This window comes from Lactuca sativa, chromosome 2, assembly GCF_002870075.4.
Source record: "Lactuca sativa cultivar Salinas chromosome 2, Lsat_Salinas_v11, whole genome shotgun sequence".
In the NCBI taxonomy this organism is placed as follows: Eukaryota; Viridiplantae; Streptophyta; class Magnoliopsida; order Asterales; family Asteraceae; genus Lactuca; species Lactuca sativa.
Window position 1 is genome coordinate 203,467,182 of NC_056624.2, and position 11,996 is coordinate 203,479,177.

General features: G+C 35.5%; 3 protein-coding genes across 4 annotated transcripts; all 3 read left to right on the forward strand.

The window, feature by feature from the left end:
- The first annotated feature begins 3,495 nt into the window (after window positions 1-3,495).
- Window positions 3,496-4,947, forward strand: LOC111916381 (pentatricopeptide repeat-containing protein At2g37230). The gene has a single exon (XM_023912049.2). It carries the CDS (start codon window positions 3,496-3,498, stop codon window positions 4,945-4,947), a length of 1,452 nt encoding a protein of 483 aa, XP_023767817.1.
- A 77-nt stretch (window positions 4,948-5,024) lies between these two features.
- On the forward strand, window positions 5,025-6,407 carry LOC111916383 (29 kDa ribonucleoprotein A, chloroplastic). 2 transcript variants are annotated; one of them, XM_023912051.3, is made up of 4 exons: window positions 5,025-5,495; window positions 5,579-5,680; window positions 5,774-6,112; window positions 6,193-6,407. In XM_023912051.3, exons 1-4 carry the CDS (start codon window positions 5,133-5,135, stop codon window positions 6,253-6,255), a joined length of 867 nt encoding a protein of 288 aa, XP_023767819.1. In that variant the 5' UTR covers window positions 5,025-5,132; the 3' UTR covers window positions 6,256-6,407. The 2 variants fall into 2 exon arrangements, with proteins under 2 accessions (XP_023767819.1, XP_023767818.1); XM_023912050.3 differs by having other exon boundaries at window positions 5,121-5,495; window positions 5,579-6,112.
- Window positions 6,408-6,547: 140 nt separating this feature from the next.
- On the forward strand, window positions 6,548-9,234 carry LOC111916380 (protein CNGC15b). The gene is made up of 5 exons (XM_023912048.3): window positions 6,548-6,830; window positions 6,898-7,351; window positions 7,431-7,637; window positions 7,724-8,016; window positions 8,096-9,234. Exons 1-5 carry the CDS (start codon window positions 6,802-6,804, stop codon window positions 9,066-9,068), a joined length of 1,956 nt encoding a protein of 651 aa, XP_023767816.1. The 5' UTR covers window positions 6,548-6,801; the 3' UTR covers window positions 9,069-9,234.
- Window positions 9,235-11,996: the final 2,762 nt, after the last annotated feature.

Consider the following 11,996-nt stretch of genomic DNA (forward strand, 5'->3'; position numbering starts at 1 on the left):
TTCTAGTAATGTATCAAATTTGGACCTTTAAATTTGGCTCATTCTAATTTCCTGTAATTTTTCTTATTTTGTTTAAAAATAGACTAATGACTACATTAATATTGCATAGCCCATAAAATTTTTAGGTTCTTTGGAACGATCAATCTTGGATTGTTAACTATATCGTGCACCGTCTGGATCACACTCGTACTGACTAACCCTTACCTCGCTACTCATTCAAATAGTCTAAATCTTCTATCATGTATCTTGATTCCCTAACAAAGAATCATTTTTCTTGTTTTACGTATTTACCCATTTTATGTCATTGTACCGAATTAATGAGGATGGTCAAATTTGTATAGAATGTACAAAAATAATATTAAAATCCAGTGAACTCTATGAAATTTAATGAGGGTAATATTTAATTTTATGAAAACTACAATCAATTCAAACCATTACACTAAATAAATTCCATAACTAACAAATATCTAAAATATTATTCTATAAGACTTTATTAAAAAAACCTAAAGAAATTAAAAATTGCATTTTTAAGCAAAACTTTAATCAAAAGACGCTTGAACCATTTTATTATCTTTTGAAAATTTATTTAATTTCTTAACTTGATCAAATAATGAAGAAAGATTATATAATGATCTTAAAATGTCAAAAACATTTTAATTTATTAATCCACAACCTAATAATGGCGAGTTTGCGAATATTATCAACCAACAAATCTCTTCTTGGGCCTTTTAGACCATAACCATGAGATGCAAATGCAACAGTCCTAGAGCCCGGCCATTATTGTCTCATACGCATGAGATACAAATGCCATAATCCGACGTTCGATATCATTTTAAGCCCATGCGCATGAGATGCAAATGCTTCTTCACCTCTCGCTAGAGTGCACACACATGATAATTTCCAGATCCTGATCAGTTTTAAAACCGGATTGGATTGGTTGCATAAAGTCAAAACTGGATCGGATCCAAACCGGTTTGATAATAAAGTAATCCAAACATATAGAAATTGGTTAGGATTTGTTTGAAACCTAAAAACATTGAATTTTATTTTATCTATTTATTACTATAATCAAAGAAGATAATTTTACATGTTAATTACTAATGAGTTTTGACATTTGTCATTTTGTGATATTTTTTAAATAAATAATATCAAATGTCAATTTCTGTTTTTTTTTTTTTTAATTTTTAAAATTCAAAAGCCACATAATACTAATATTTATACTTATATATGTAAGCTATCAAATATAATAAATAATATACTAAATTGCAATTAATATGTTTCTTATTTCAAATTTTCATTCCTTATTTCTTAAAAAAATACATATTATTTACATTTTAATATATATATATATATATATATATATATATATATATATATATATATATATATATATATATATATATATATAATCAATTCGAGTTTTTTTTTTTTTTTTTTTTTTTTTTTTGAAACGCCAATATATATAGATATAAATTAGAATCCAACGCATAGCTGGAAGTAGTACAAAATGAGGTGAGAATAAAATAGTTATAAGGTCCAAGATAAACTAAACAATTGTAAGGCATCAGTCCAAGGCACCAAACCAAATGGGAAACACATCAGATTGTAAGGCTGAAGAACCTAAAGACTAATATCTTTTTTTTACGATTATAGCTCCAAATGTCAATAGTAACTTTGTACTTCCTCATAGTCAATCCATTTCAATCTTCATTCTACATCTTTGCCCATCTGGGGTAATATATTGATTGATTGATAAAACAACTCCACCAATTCAGATTAGACCATCAGCTTCATCAATTTCGCAGTCACAATGTAGTGTAGAGCTCTCCAAATTAGCCATTTTTAGACAGGGGTAAATTCGTCCATAATATCCAGAAACCATAAATTCCAGCTTAGCTTGTGTCTGTAATAAAAGCAAGATCAATGCCGACTTTGGGAGGCTTCAATCAGCGACGCGTGTGTTAACTTTAATTGACTTCAAGCTCCAATATTCTTCAACACCTGCAAAATAAAGATGCAACACCAGAAAAAAAGGAGAAAAACGCACACCAAGAGTTTATTATGATGTCCCCCATCCCACGTCCCAATTTTCACACGAAAGGAAACACAACGAAAAGAACCTACTCACAACTGATTCCTAACGTATGTCTACCCTATGAAAGAGACTCACACCAAACGCACGCTGGTTGTAATTAGGCACATCACCAAGGACCCCAAATTCACCAATAAGAAACCAATGAACTCACACCCAAACCTCCCCCCCCCCCTTTTTTTTTTTCTCACCTTTTGCATTCAGTTATCGGATCACAACACCACTCTGCCCATCTAAAATTTTTATGTTTGCTTCTTGAGTTGATCCACAAATTGCTTAGTATTTGTACTTCATTTGCTAGAATTTTAAATGATTTGAATGTGTTCGAGTGGATTCTATCATTTATGAACTTCCAGATCACCCAAATGTATATCAACACAACTGCTTCCTGAATTTGATCGAGGTTATCACTGCCCGGTGCTAAGTTCCTGCACTGAAGCATTTCATTAAGTGAACCGAAAGATAGTAGGAACATATACCACCATTTCTGCACCATACGCCAAACTTCTTGTGAGATTGAGCATTCAGTTAATAGATGTGATTCTGATTCCTCATCAATGTTACATAATGGGCAGTTAGTCAAAGATCTGATACCAATGTTGTTTAGATTCACTCTGGTAGGTAGCCGTCTATAACAAACTCGCCATGCTAGGATATTCACTTTTCCAGGGACCAGGTTATTCCATTGCCAAGCACCAGCTGGTGTTTTTGGCAATATTGTTTCATCAATGAATCTCCTAAGAGAGGCCACAATATATATCCCCGAGGGTTCAAGGCTCCAGGTCATGTTGTTGTCCTGCCGAGCTAACGATCATGAGAAGAGATTGCGAAGATCCAAGTTATCCTTGGACAAGTAGTTGTGAAGATTCACGAGTTTTACATATAGTATTTTGTAATTTAAATTTGGATTTTTTTTACAATGCATGTTTAAGTCTAGAAACAGAAAACAAAACATTTTTTAATTGAAATTAGGCATCGTCGTCAACAGAGTTGATGACGTGATATTAGAGGCCATTTATTAATCGTTTGTTGTTTGGAATTTCGTCATCAATGGTGTTTTTTAATTCTTCTTCGTAAGCAAGCTTTTTTGTACGATGTGTGTTTATATATTTTAGAAAACTTTTGGAAATGAAATAGTGTGTAAAACAATAATTATCAATTTCCATATTCAATTATTTTTTTGGAAAAGTTATCAAACAACAAAACTCTTTCACTTTTCTTACCAAACAGCCCTAAAATATTTATTTAAAAAAACTTAATTTTCAAAAGATAAATCTCTTTAAAAAAAACCCATGTAAGGGAGTCAACACTCTCGTGGTTGAGTAAACTCGTTACATAGTTGGAACTCGGTACAAAAACCCTAAACCTTCCCAGTCCCACTGTCTTGAGCAAAATCACCGAAAATGGCTTCTCTCTGTATCCCTCTGTCAAAACCACAACTCCTAAAATACTACTTCCATAGAATCTCCAAACCCCTCCATCGTTTCTATTCATCTGCTGTAGATAAACCCCCATATGAAGAAACCCCAAACCCGAAAACGTACATTGCAACCTCTGGATCACAAGTCGGGGCAATCGAAAATGGAAAATTACGAATCCCAGGTGAGCACAGTCCCAACCCAGACAAGGTTAGGGATGCAATTTGCATAATGATGGAAGATGACGAATGGTCGACCCGTTTACAGACCTCGATTCGGAATCTAGTTCCCCTGCTTGATCATAATCTCGTTTCCAGTGTGCTGAATCGGTACCCTAGTCGTGCTTTGGAATTTTTCCAGTGGGTGGAGGGATCTGGGTTTAAGCACGACAGAGAAACACATTACAAAATGATTGAGATTTTGTGTACAGATCGAAGGCTTGAGGACGCTAAGCGGATTCTGCTGGGTATGTCTAAAAAGGGCATTGATTATGATGAAGATCCGTTTGTTCTTCTAATTCATGGTTACTCAAAAGTTAATCGAAAATGGGACATCGTAAAGAATTGTGTGAAAATATTCTCGAAAATGGAAGATTTGGGTGTGCCCAGGACGATCAAGTCGTATAATTCTATGTTAGAGGTGATCATAAGTGAAAAGAAGTACACCATGGCTGAGAAGTTTTTCGATAAAATGTTGTCCGAAGGTGTAGTTCCATCTAAACACACTTACACACTCATGATATCGGGTTTCTGTCGTTCATCAAGAATGGAGACTGCAAATTGTTTCTTCGAAGATATGAAAAGTCAAAATTATTTGCCTGATATTGCTGTTTATAACACGATGATTAATGGGTATGTTCAGGCGAAGAAAATGGAAGAGGTAGAGAAGCTCTTAATGGAGATGAAGGAACGAAAGATGGAGCCCTCATTGGTTACTTATAATTCAGTGATCAACGGGTATGCTAAAGTTGGGAAAATGGAGGATTCAGAGAAGCTTTTGAAGGAGATGAAGGCACGAAATGTTGAACCTAGCTTGATTACTTATAACACGATGATTAATGGGTACACTGTGGTTGGAAAAATGGAGGATATACAGAAGCTTGTTGTAGAGATGACTGGAAGAAACATCGAGCCGGATTTGGTTACCTATGTCACCATGATTAAAGGGTATGTTACAGTCAACAGAATAGACGATGGGTTGAATTTGGTTAAAGAGATGAAACGGAAAAGATTTGGGAAAAACGTCGATGTTTATTCGTGTTTATCTCGATTGAAAGATGATTTTGAAGCTGAAAAAATGTCTGAAACTCAGAGGAATGTATTACAGGAGGTTGAAGATCATGTCCAGAATCTAGAACTGTTGGCATTGCGTGATGATGCTCGTGAATTGAGTCAATTGGCAAACCAAATAGCCAATCATAGATCGATGAGATATTGAGATAAGATATTCTCGGGTCGGGTCAACCCATGCACATACATGATACACCCGTAAGGCCGTAACCAAACTAACCTATATAAATCGTCACCTTGCTACTGAAAATATCTCTTATCTCCTTCTCCTCCTCCTTCTTATCCCCTTCGAATTTCCTAAAACCTCCGTTAAACCTTACAGGTAAGTTAACAATGGCTTCCTCTACTCTTTCCTTTCAACTTCTCTCGCTAACAACCTTATCCTCAATCTCTAAAACCAGTTCTCCTTCTGCTCTCTGCAACTTTCCATCCTCCATTAATCCTTTTCCCAAGCTTTTCTCCATACCTACTTCGATTAAGCTCTTTGAAGCCACTCCATCGTCCAAATTCGTCCGAAATTTTGCTGTAGCCTCACCCTACGGTCTGGATGAGGATTTATCAAGTGACGGAGATGAAGACCAGCGGACGAATTATTCCCCCGACCTTAAAGTTTATGTCGGAAACTTGCCGTGGAATGTTGATAGTGCAGCTCTCGCTGGACTGTTTCAACGAGCTGGGAATGTTGAAATGGTTGAGGTATAATCTACTCCTTTAAACCTAATTCGAAACTTCAGATCTGTTCGTTTTTTTTTTTCTCTAAATCTGATTAATGTATATAGGTTGTATATGACAAAATCACCGGAAGAAGCAGGGGTTTCGGGTTTGTGACCATGTCCTCCGTTAAAGAAGTTGAGGCAGCTACTCGACAGTTCAATGGTTATGTAAGTTCCATAGATTCACATTCTTCTATGAATTTAGACAATTTGCAACCTGTTTTTTCCTGTAATCATAGTAAGAATGTATTGAAATTTCAGGAACTTGAGGGGAGACAACTTAGGGTAAACTCAGGGCCACCACCAAGTAGAGACGAGTCTCCTTTCAGAGGGTCAAGAGATGGAGGCCGTGATGGTGGCCGTGGTGGTGGTGGATATGGTGGAGGGAGAAATCTGGACAACACAAATAAAGTTTATGTTGGAAATCTTGCATGGAGTGTGGACAATTTGGCTCTTGAAACTTTGTTTCAAGAACAAGGAAATGTTATGGAAGCTAGGGTTGTTTATGATAGGGATAGCGGAAGATCAAAGGGTTTTGGTTTTGTGACTTTCGGTTCTGCTGATGAGGTTAATAGTGCTATTGAATCATTGGATGGTGCTGTAAGTATTGTTTTTTCATAATCTTTGATTTTGGTTAAAATTTTGTTTGTTCTGAATCTTGTTTTGATTTTGTTGTGCAGAGTGTTGATGGTAGAAATATCCGAGTGACTGTTGCTGAAGCTAAACAGAGACCTCAGTACTAATTTAATCTTGTTGCAATTTCTTTCTTGCATTTTGATGTTTGAGAGTATGGTTTTAGAAAGTTTTTCGATTTTTGTAATCAATGGAGATGAAGTAGGGATATTGAATTTTGTTTGTGGTGTTTTTTTCAATCAATTTGCTTCTATTTGTAGTTTGTAGCTTGTTTTTAAGAATTTTATGTTATATAATGGCGCCAAAACATAAAGAATTGTTAAGTACTTCTAGTCTTAGAAAAAGGAAAACGATAAAGAAAAGAATAAAGATTTGCAGGAGGTTTATAAATAATAAATGCAATTAGAAGACAACGTTATGGATCTTCATAAGTTCACTATCTTCCAAAATGGTCTTCTATAAAATGCTGACACTCGTCTTTTAAAAATCTCAACGATGTAATTTATGCATCCTTTACCTCTAATTTCTGCTTAATCATGAAATTAAGCTATGAATGATCAAGTTGGAGTTTCATTTACTCATGTGAAAATATAGTTAACGTCGCAGATAAAGTTTAGTTAGCAGAATCGATCAGTCGTTTAGTCGCCCGGAGCAAAATGGAAAACGAGTCAACAAAACCTTCAAGGTTTGTGAATGCCTGTTTGTTTAATGTTTTATTTGTTAATGTGATTGATCGTTGTTCAATTTCACAGATTTGAGATTGAACAATCTCCACCGGCGACGAAAAACCGGCGTGTTATAAGTGGAAGACTTACCAGAGTGTTCTCAGAGGACTACAAAAAAATCGAAGGACGTATATTTGATCCTCGAGGAGATCATGTGAAGCAATGGAACAGATATTTCTTAGTTGCAGCCCTAATTTCGATCGCTATTGATCCTCTTTTCTTCTACTTGCCTGAAGTGAACGACGACGAGATGTGCATGGGCGAAGATACTTCTCTGAAACTAACTCTCACAATCATTCGATCGATTGTAGACGTTTTCTACTTGATTCAGATTTACGTTCGATTCAGAACAGCTTACGATGCACCTTCAACTCGTTTACTTGGAAGAGGAGAGCTTGTTCTCGACCCTTTCAAAATCTCTCAGAGGTATCTCAAGAGAGATTTCACTCTTGATTTCCTGGCATCTCTTCCTATTCCACAGGTGACACTTGTCGTTCTTATCCATCATCACATTACTTTTTCACTTCACGCTTATCGGAGTTAATTAAAAACTGTTTCAGGTCCTGACATGGCTCCCGATTTTTGATAATTCTGAAATGCTGAGCACGAAGACCAGCGTATTATACTTCATCATGTTCCAATTCTTTATCAGACTCTATCTTGTATTCAAACTTTCATCTCATATACAACAAGTAACCGGCGTTGTTGCTGAATCGACAGTCGCTGGAGCTGTTTACAATATCATCCTCTTCATGTTGGCAGCTCATGTATATATCCTTCTCCTTTTCTTCAGAACTGAACAATAACACCATGCACACCAAGTGTTTGATGAAAATCTTGTGACATTTTGAAGGTGTTCGGAGCCTGTTATTACCTTCTATCAATCGAAAGACAAGGAATATGCTGGAAAGAGGTGTGTGATCTTGAAGAACCAGGATGCGGGGAGAAGTTTTTCAACTGTCGTTACCTTGATGATCCAGGTCGAGCATCATGGTATCAATCAAGCAACATCTCAAATATATGTGGACGCGACACAGAGTCATACGAATACGGAATGATCTTCGATGCTGTAAATTACGGAGTTGCATCACTAGATTTCTTCACAAAATACTCTTATTGTCTCTGGTGGGGCCTCCGAGCACTAAGGTAATTACAATTTACAAAATACAAACCCTAGTTTTCTCTATCTGAAGCGTTAACTTTCTCTCTCATGTTTGTTCTTCAGCTCTCGAGCTGAAGAAGTTCAGGCAAGTACATTTCTGGCAGAAACACACTTTTGCATACTCATATCCCTCACAGGATTACTACTTCTTGCCATGGTTATTGGCACCATGGAGACATATCTTGAATCAAGAACTGAAAGATTAGAAGAATACAGAATCCAACAAATGGACACAGAGTTATGGATGAACCACAGACAATTACCACACGCGATGCGTGAGCGTATCCGAAAGCACGATCTTCACAAATGGATCAAACACGGGAAAGTCGATGAAGAAGCGATTCTAGACGAACTTCCATTAGACATCAAACGAGACATCAAACAACACATCTGTATCGAATTAGTCAGACGCGTTCCACTCTTTGACCAAATGGACGAGCGCACGGTGGATGCAATCTGCGAACGGTTGACACCTGTCACATGCACACCTGGCACTTGTTTGTTACGCGAAGGCGACCCCACAAACGAAATGCTATTCATCATGCATGGGAATCTTGATTCCTATACTACGGATGGCGGGCGGGCGGGTTTTTGGAATGAGTGCCGGATTGGGCCGGGGGATTTTTGTGGTGAGGAGCTGCTGACGTGGGCGTTGGACCCGCGGACAATGGGCGCGCTTCCGTTGTCCACGCGTACAGTCACGTCAGTAGCTGAGGTTGAAGCGTACGCGCTTTCCTCTAAGGATTTGAAATTTGTCGCGAAGCGGTTTCGGAAGATGCATAATAAGAAGCTGAGGCATACGTTTAGGGTTCATTCGCATCAGTGGAGGACTTGGGCAGCTTGTTTTATACAGTCGGCTTGGAAAAGGTATAGAAGGAGAAAGTTGATTGGTATGTTGAAGGTGAAGGAGAATTATAATTATGAGAATGGTGTTGGTAGTGAACAAAGGAGGAATAAAAGAATGGGATCTGAAACTCATGATTGTATTCGGACCCCGGTACCCAAGCCCAAGGATCCGGATTATTTTGATGGATGATATGTGCATTTGGATTGTTGTGTCTTGTTATTGTTAAATAATGTGCTAAGTGTATTACTTTTGCTTTTGTTATAAATGAGATTATAATAAACTTACATGTCATAAGGTGTAGAGTTAAAAAATCAACAGAAACTCATGCTTATTGTAAAAGGAATCATGATATCAAGTGTTGGATTAGATGTAAGAGACCTAATTAATATCTGATGGAATGCCGAGAGGATTGTTAGTGGTCACGGCTGATACAAAAATCCAATAAGAACGTAAGTAAATCAAGAGCATCGGAGAGTTTAACTGGTGAGTTTAATGAGATGTGATGTGTCATTGAAGAGCATTGAGAGACCATAAAGAGAGGGGCGGGAGGGAGTAAGGGAGACAATGAAATAGTACGTCTACAGCGTACATGGAAGTTATACTCGCTGGTATAACCGAATGAGTGAATTTGGATTGGGTTCGGGTTCAACCAATTTATTAATTGGGTTGAAGATTTCAACCCAATCCAACATATTTATTTAAATGAGTTGATATTTTCAACACAACCCAACCTTTCAAATAAATGGGTTGTCATCGAGTTGACTAGAGCTGACAATGGGTCGACCTTAGTTGGATTCAGGTTCAACCCATTTATTAATTGGATTGAAAATATCAACCCAACCAAACCTGTTTATTTAAATGGGTTGATATTTTCAACCCAACCCAACCTTATAGATAAATGAGTTGTCATTGGGTTGACCCATTTATGTAGTTCTCGATCCAACGTATTAAATAAATGAGTTAAACTTGATCAACTTATTTAAAATAAAAAATTAAATACATTAACTAAAGGTTATAATATATAAATAAGTTTCAAACATAAATAAGCTTTCAAAATATAACGAAAGCATAATCACAATTTACAAATTTATTGATCAAAAATATAAAAAAATATTTAATTTCAAAGGGATTTTGGAGAGTGGCTAGTATTTTCGGCGATAAGAAAAAAGATGAGAATTAAGATTACATTTTTTTAAAACAAAAATAATAATACAACATTTTAATTTATAAATTAATACTTCGATTAATACATAATAATATTCAAATAAATATTAAATTAAACATATATTAAAGTTAAATGGGTTGATAGGTTGAAAACGAATTGACAATTTTTACACAACCCAACCTATTTAATTAAATGAGTTATGAGTTATTCAGGTTGACTCATTTAACTTAAACGGCTTGAAAATCTGATCAACCCAACCCGTTACTTTTGGGTTGGGTTGGGTTCGGGTTAGATTGGCAGGTTGGATCGATTTTTTTTCCAACTCTAGGATTGACATTTTTATGTATTTCTTAACCCAATATATTAAATAAATGGGTTAAACTTGAGTTAATTCATTTGAAATCATAAAAATAAATAAACTAACTAAAGATTACACCGGTCAAACTAGTTCCAAACTTAAATAAAATTTCAATATATGACGAAAAGCATAATCGTTATTCACAAATATAATAAATTTCAAATAATATCAAAATGTTTAATTTCGAAATGATTTTGGAGAGTAACTAGTGTTGTCTGCACAAAGAACAAAGATGAGAATTATAATTTCATTTTTCTAAAACATGATTTTTAAATCAATACTTAGAGTACTACATGATAATATTTAAATAATTATTATATTAAATATATAATAAAGTTAAATAGATTGATATGTTGAAAATAGGTTAATAATATTTATCTAACCCAACCTATTTAACTAAATGAGTTAGATGGGTTGACCTATTTTATTTAAGTGAGTTGAAAATCTCAACCCAACTCGTTAATTTTAAGTTGGATTTAGGTTGGGTCGATTTTTGCCAGCTCTCTTTGGTGTTACTACAGGACGCCATATAAAACCACCAGTGTAGGTGGGCTATATTTTTGTGTTTTAAACTTATAATATAAAACAATAAATAAAAAATAGAAAAAAATAAAGGCATTAGAGTTATCCATTTATTACAAAGACTAAAATCGTAATACGGACAGTTCGTGTTAAGAAAAACTTAATGGAATTTTTTAAAAGCCCGTCATTTTTATCTAATAATTTCAAACAAAAAATTGTAAATTGTACAAAAAGCATTATGTTTTTATTTTTTGTTTGATTTTGATACTCCGTTTTTTGTTGCAATTTAAACATGTTATTTTATGATTTTTGCAATGCTGACTATTCATTCGATTGCCACTGCGAATGTGACATTATTCGGTTATATGATGTTGATATGTCAGACTTGAAAAAAATGACATAAAAACACCAACTTTTTAATTTTTTTTCACAACATTCTATTATTTTTTTTATTCCAAATTAAACACTATTTTTTCATCTATGTTTGATGTTGTAGATTTGGTAGATTTTTTCTATAAGAGTCATTCATATTCATATCCATGGCTGTGTACTTATGTTGGGCCGCCAACAAAATTAATAAATGTCATTTGGGAGTAAATGGCGAAATTGGATTCATGGGTGCCTACCCAGTTCAAGAGCGTCAATCTTAGTAAACGGTGCACCCACACGAATTCCCAATCACGAGGGGGTGAGACAAGGAGACCCACTTTCACCATTTCTTTTCATACTAGCCATGGAGGGTCTACACGTTGCCATAAAGGGTGCATGTGACAAGTCTTTGATTAAGGGTGTCAAACTTCCCATCTATTCTATGCAGACGATGCGATATTTGTAGGTAATTGGGATCGTGGCAGCATACAAAATTTGTCTCACATTCTCAAGTGTTTCCAAATATCATCTGGTCTAAAAGTAAACTTCCATAAGTCTCGCTTGTTTGGTATAAGCACCTCAGACACTGAATTACAAAACATGGCCCGAATTCTTGGTTGCTTAAAGAGTTCTCTTCCCTTCACATATCTCGGAGTACTTGTCGGTGCCAACATGTTACTTAAAAAAAACTGGAAGCCTATAG

Bases quoted from the DNA above. Each gene is read 5' to 3' on its own strand.
- LOC111916383 (XM_023912050.3), top strand. From the start codon at position 5,133: ATGGCTTCCTCTACTCTTTCCTTTCAACTTCTCTCGCTAACAACCTTA. The intron at 5,496-5,578 runs GTATAATCTACT...TAATGTATATAG, and splicing joins GGAATGTTGAAATGGTTGAG to GTTGTATATGACAAAATCAC. The intron at 6,113-6,192 runs GTAAGTATTGTT...TTTGTTGTGCAG, and splicing joins TTGAATCATTGGATGGTGCT to AGTGTTGATGGTAGAAATAT.
- LOC111916381 (XM_023912049.2), top strand. From the start codon at position 3,496: ATGGCTTCTCTCTGTATCCCTCTGTCAAAACCACAACTCCTAAAATAC.
- LOC111916380 (XM_023912048.3), top strand. From the start codon at position 6,802: ATGGAAAACGAGTCAACAAAACCTTCAAG. The intron at 6,831-6,897 runs GTTTGTGAATGC...TCAATTTCACAG, and splicing joins GAGTCAACAAAACCTTCAAG to ATTTGAGATTGAACAATCTC. The intron at 7,352-7,430 runs GTGACACTTGTC...AAACTGTTTCAG, and splicing joins CATCTCTTCCTATTCCACAG to GTCCTGACATGGCTCCCGAT.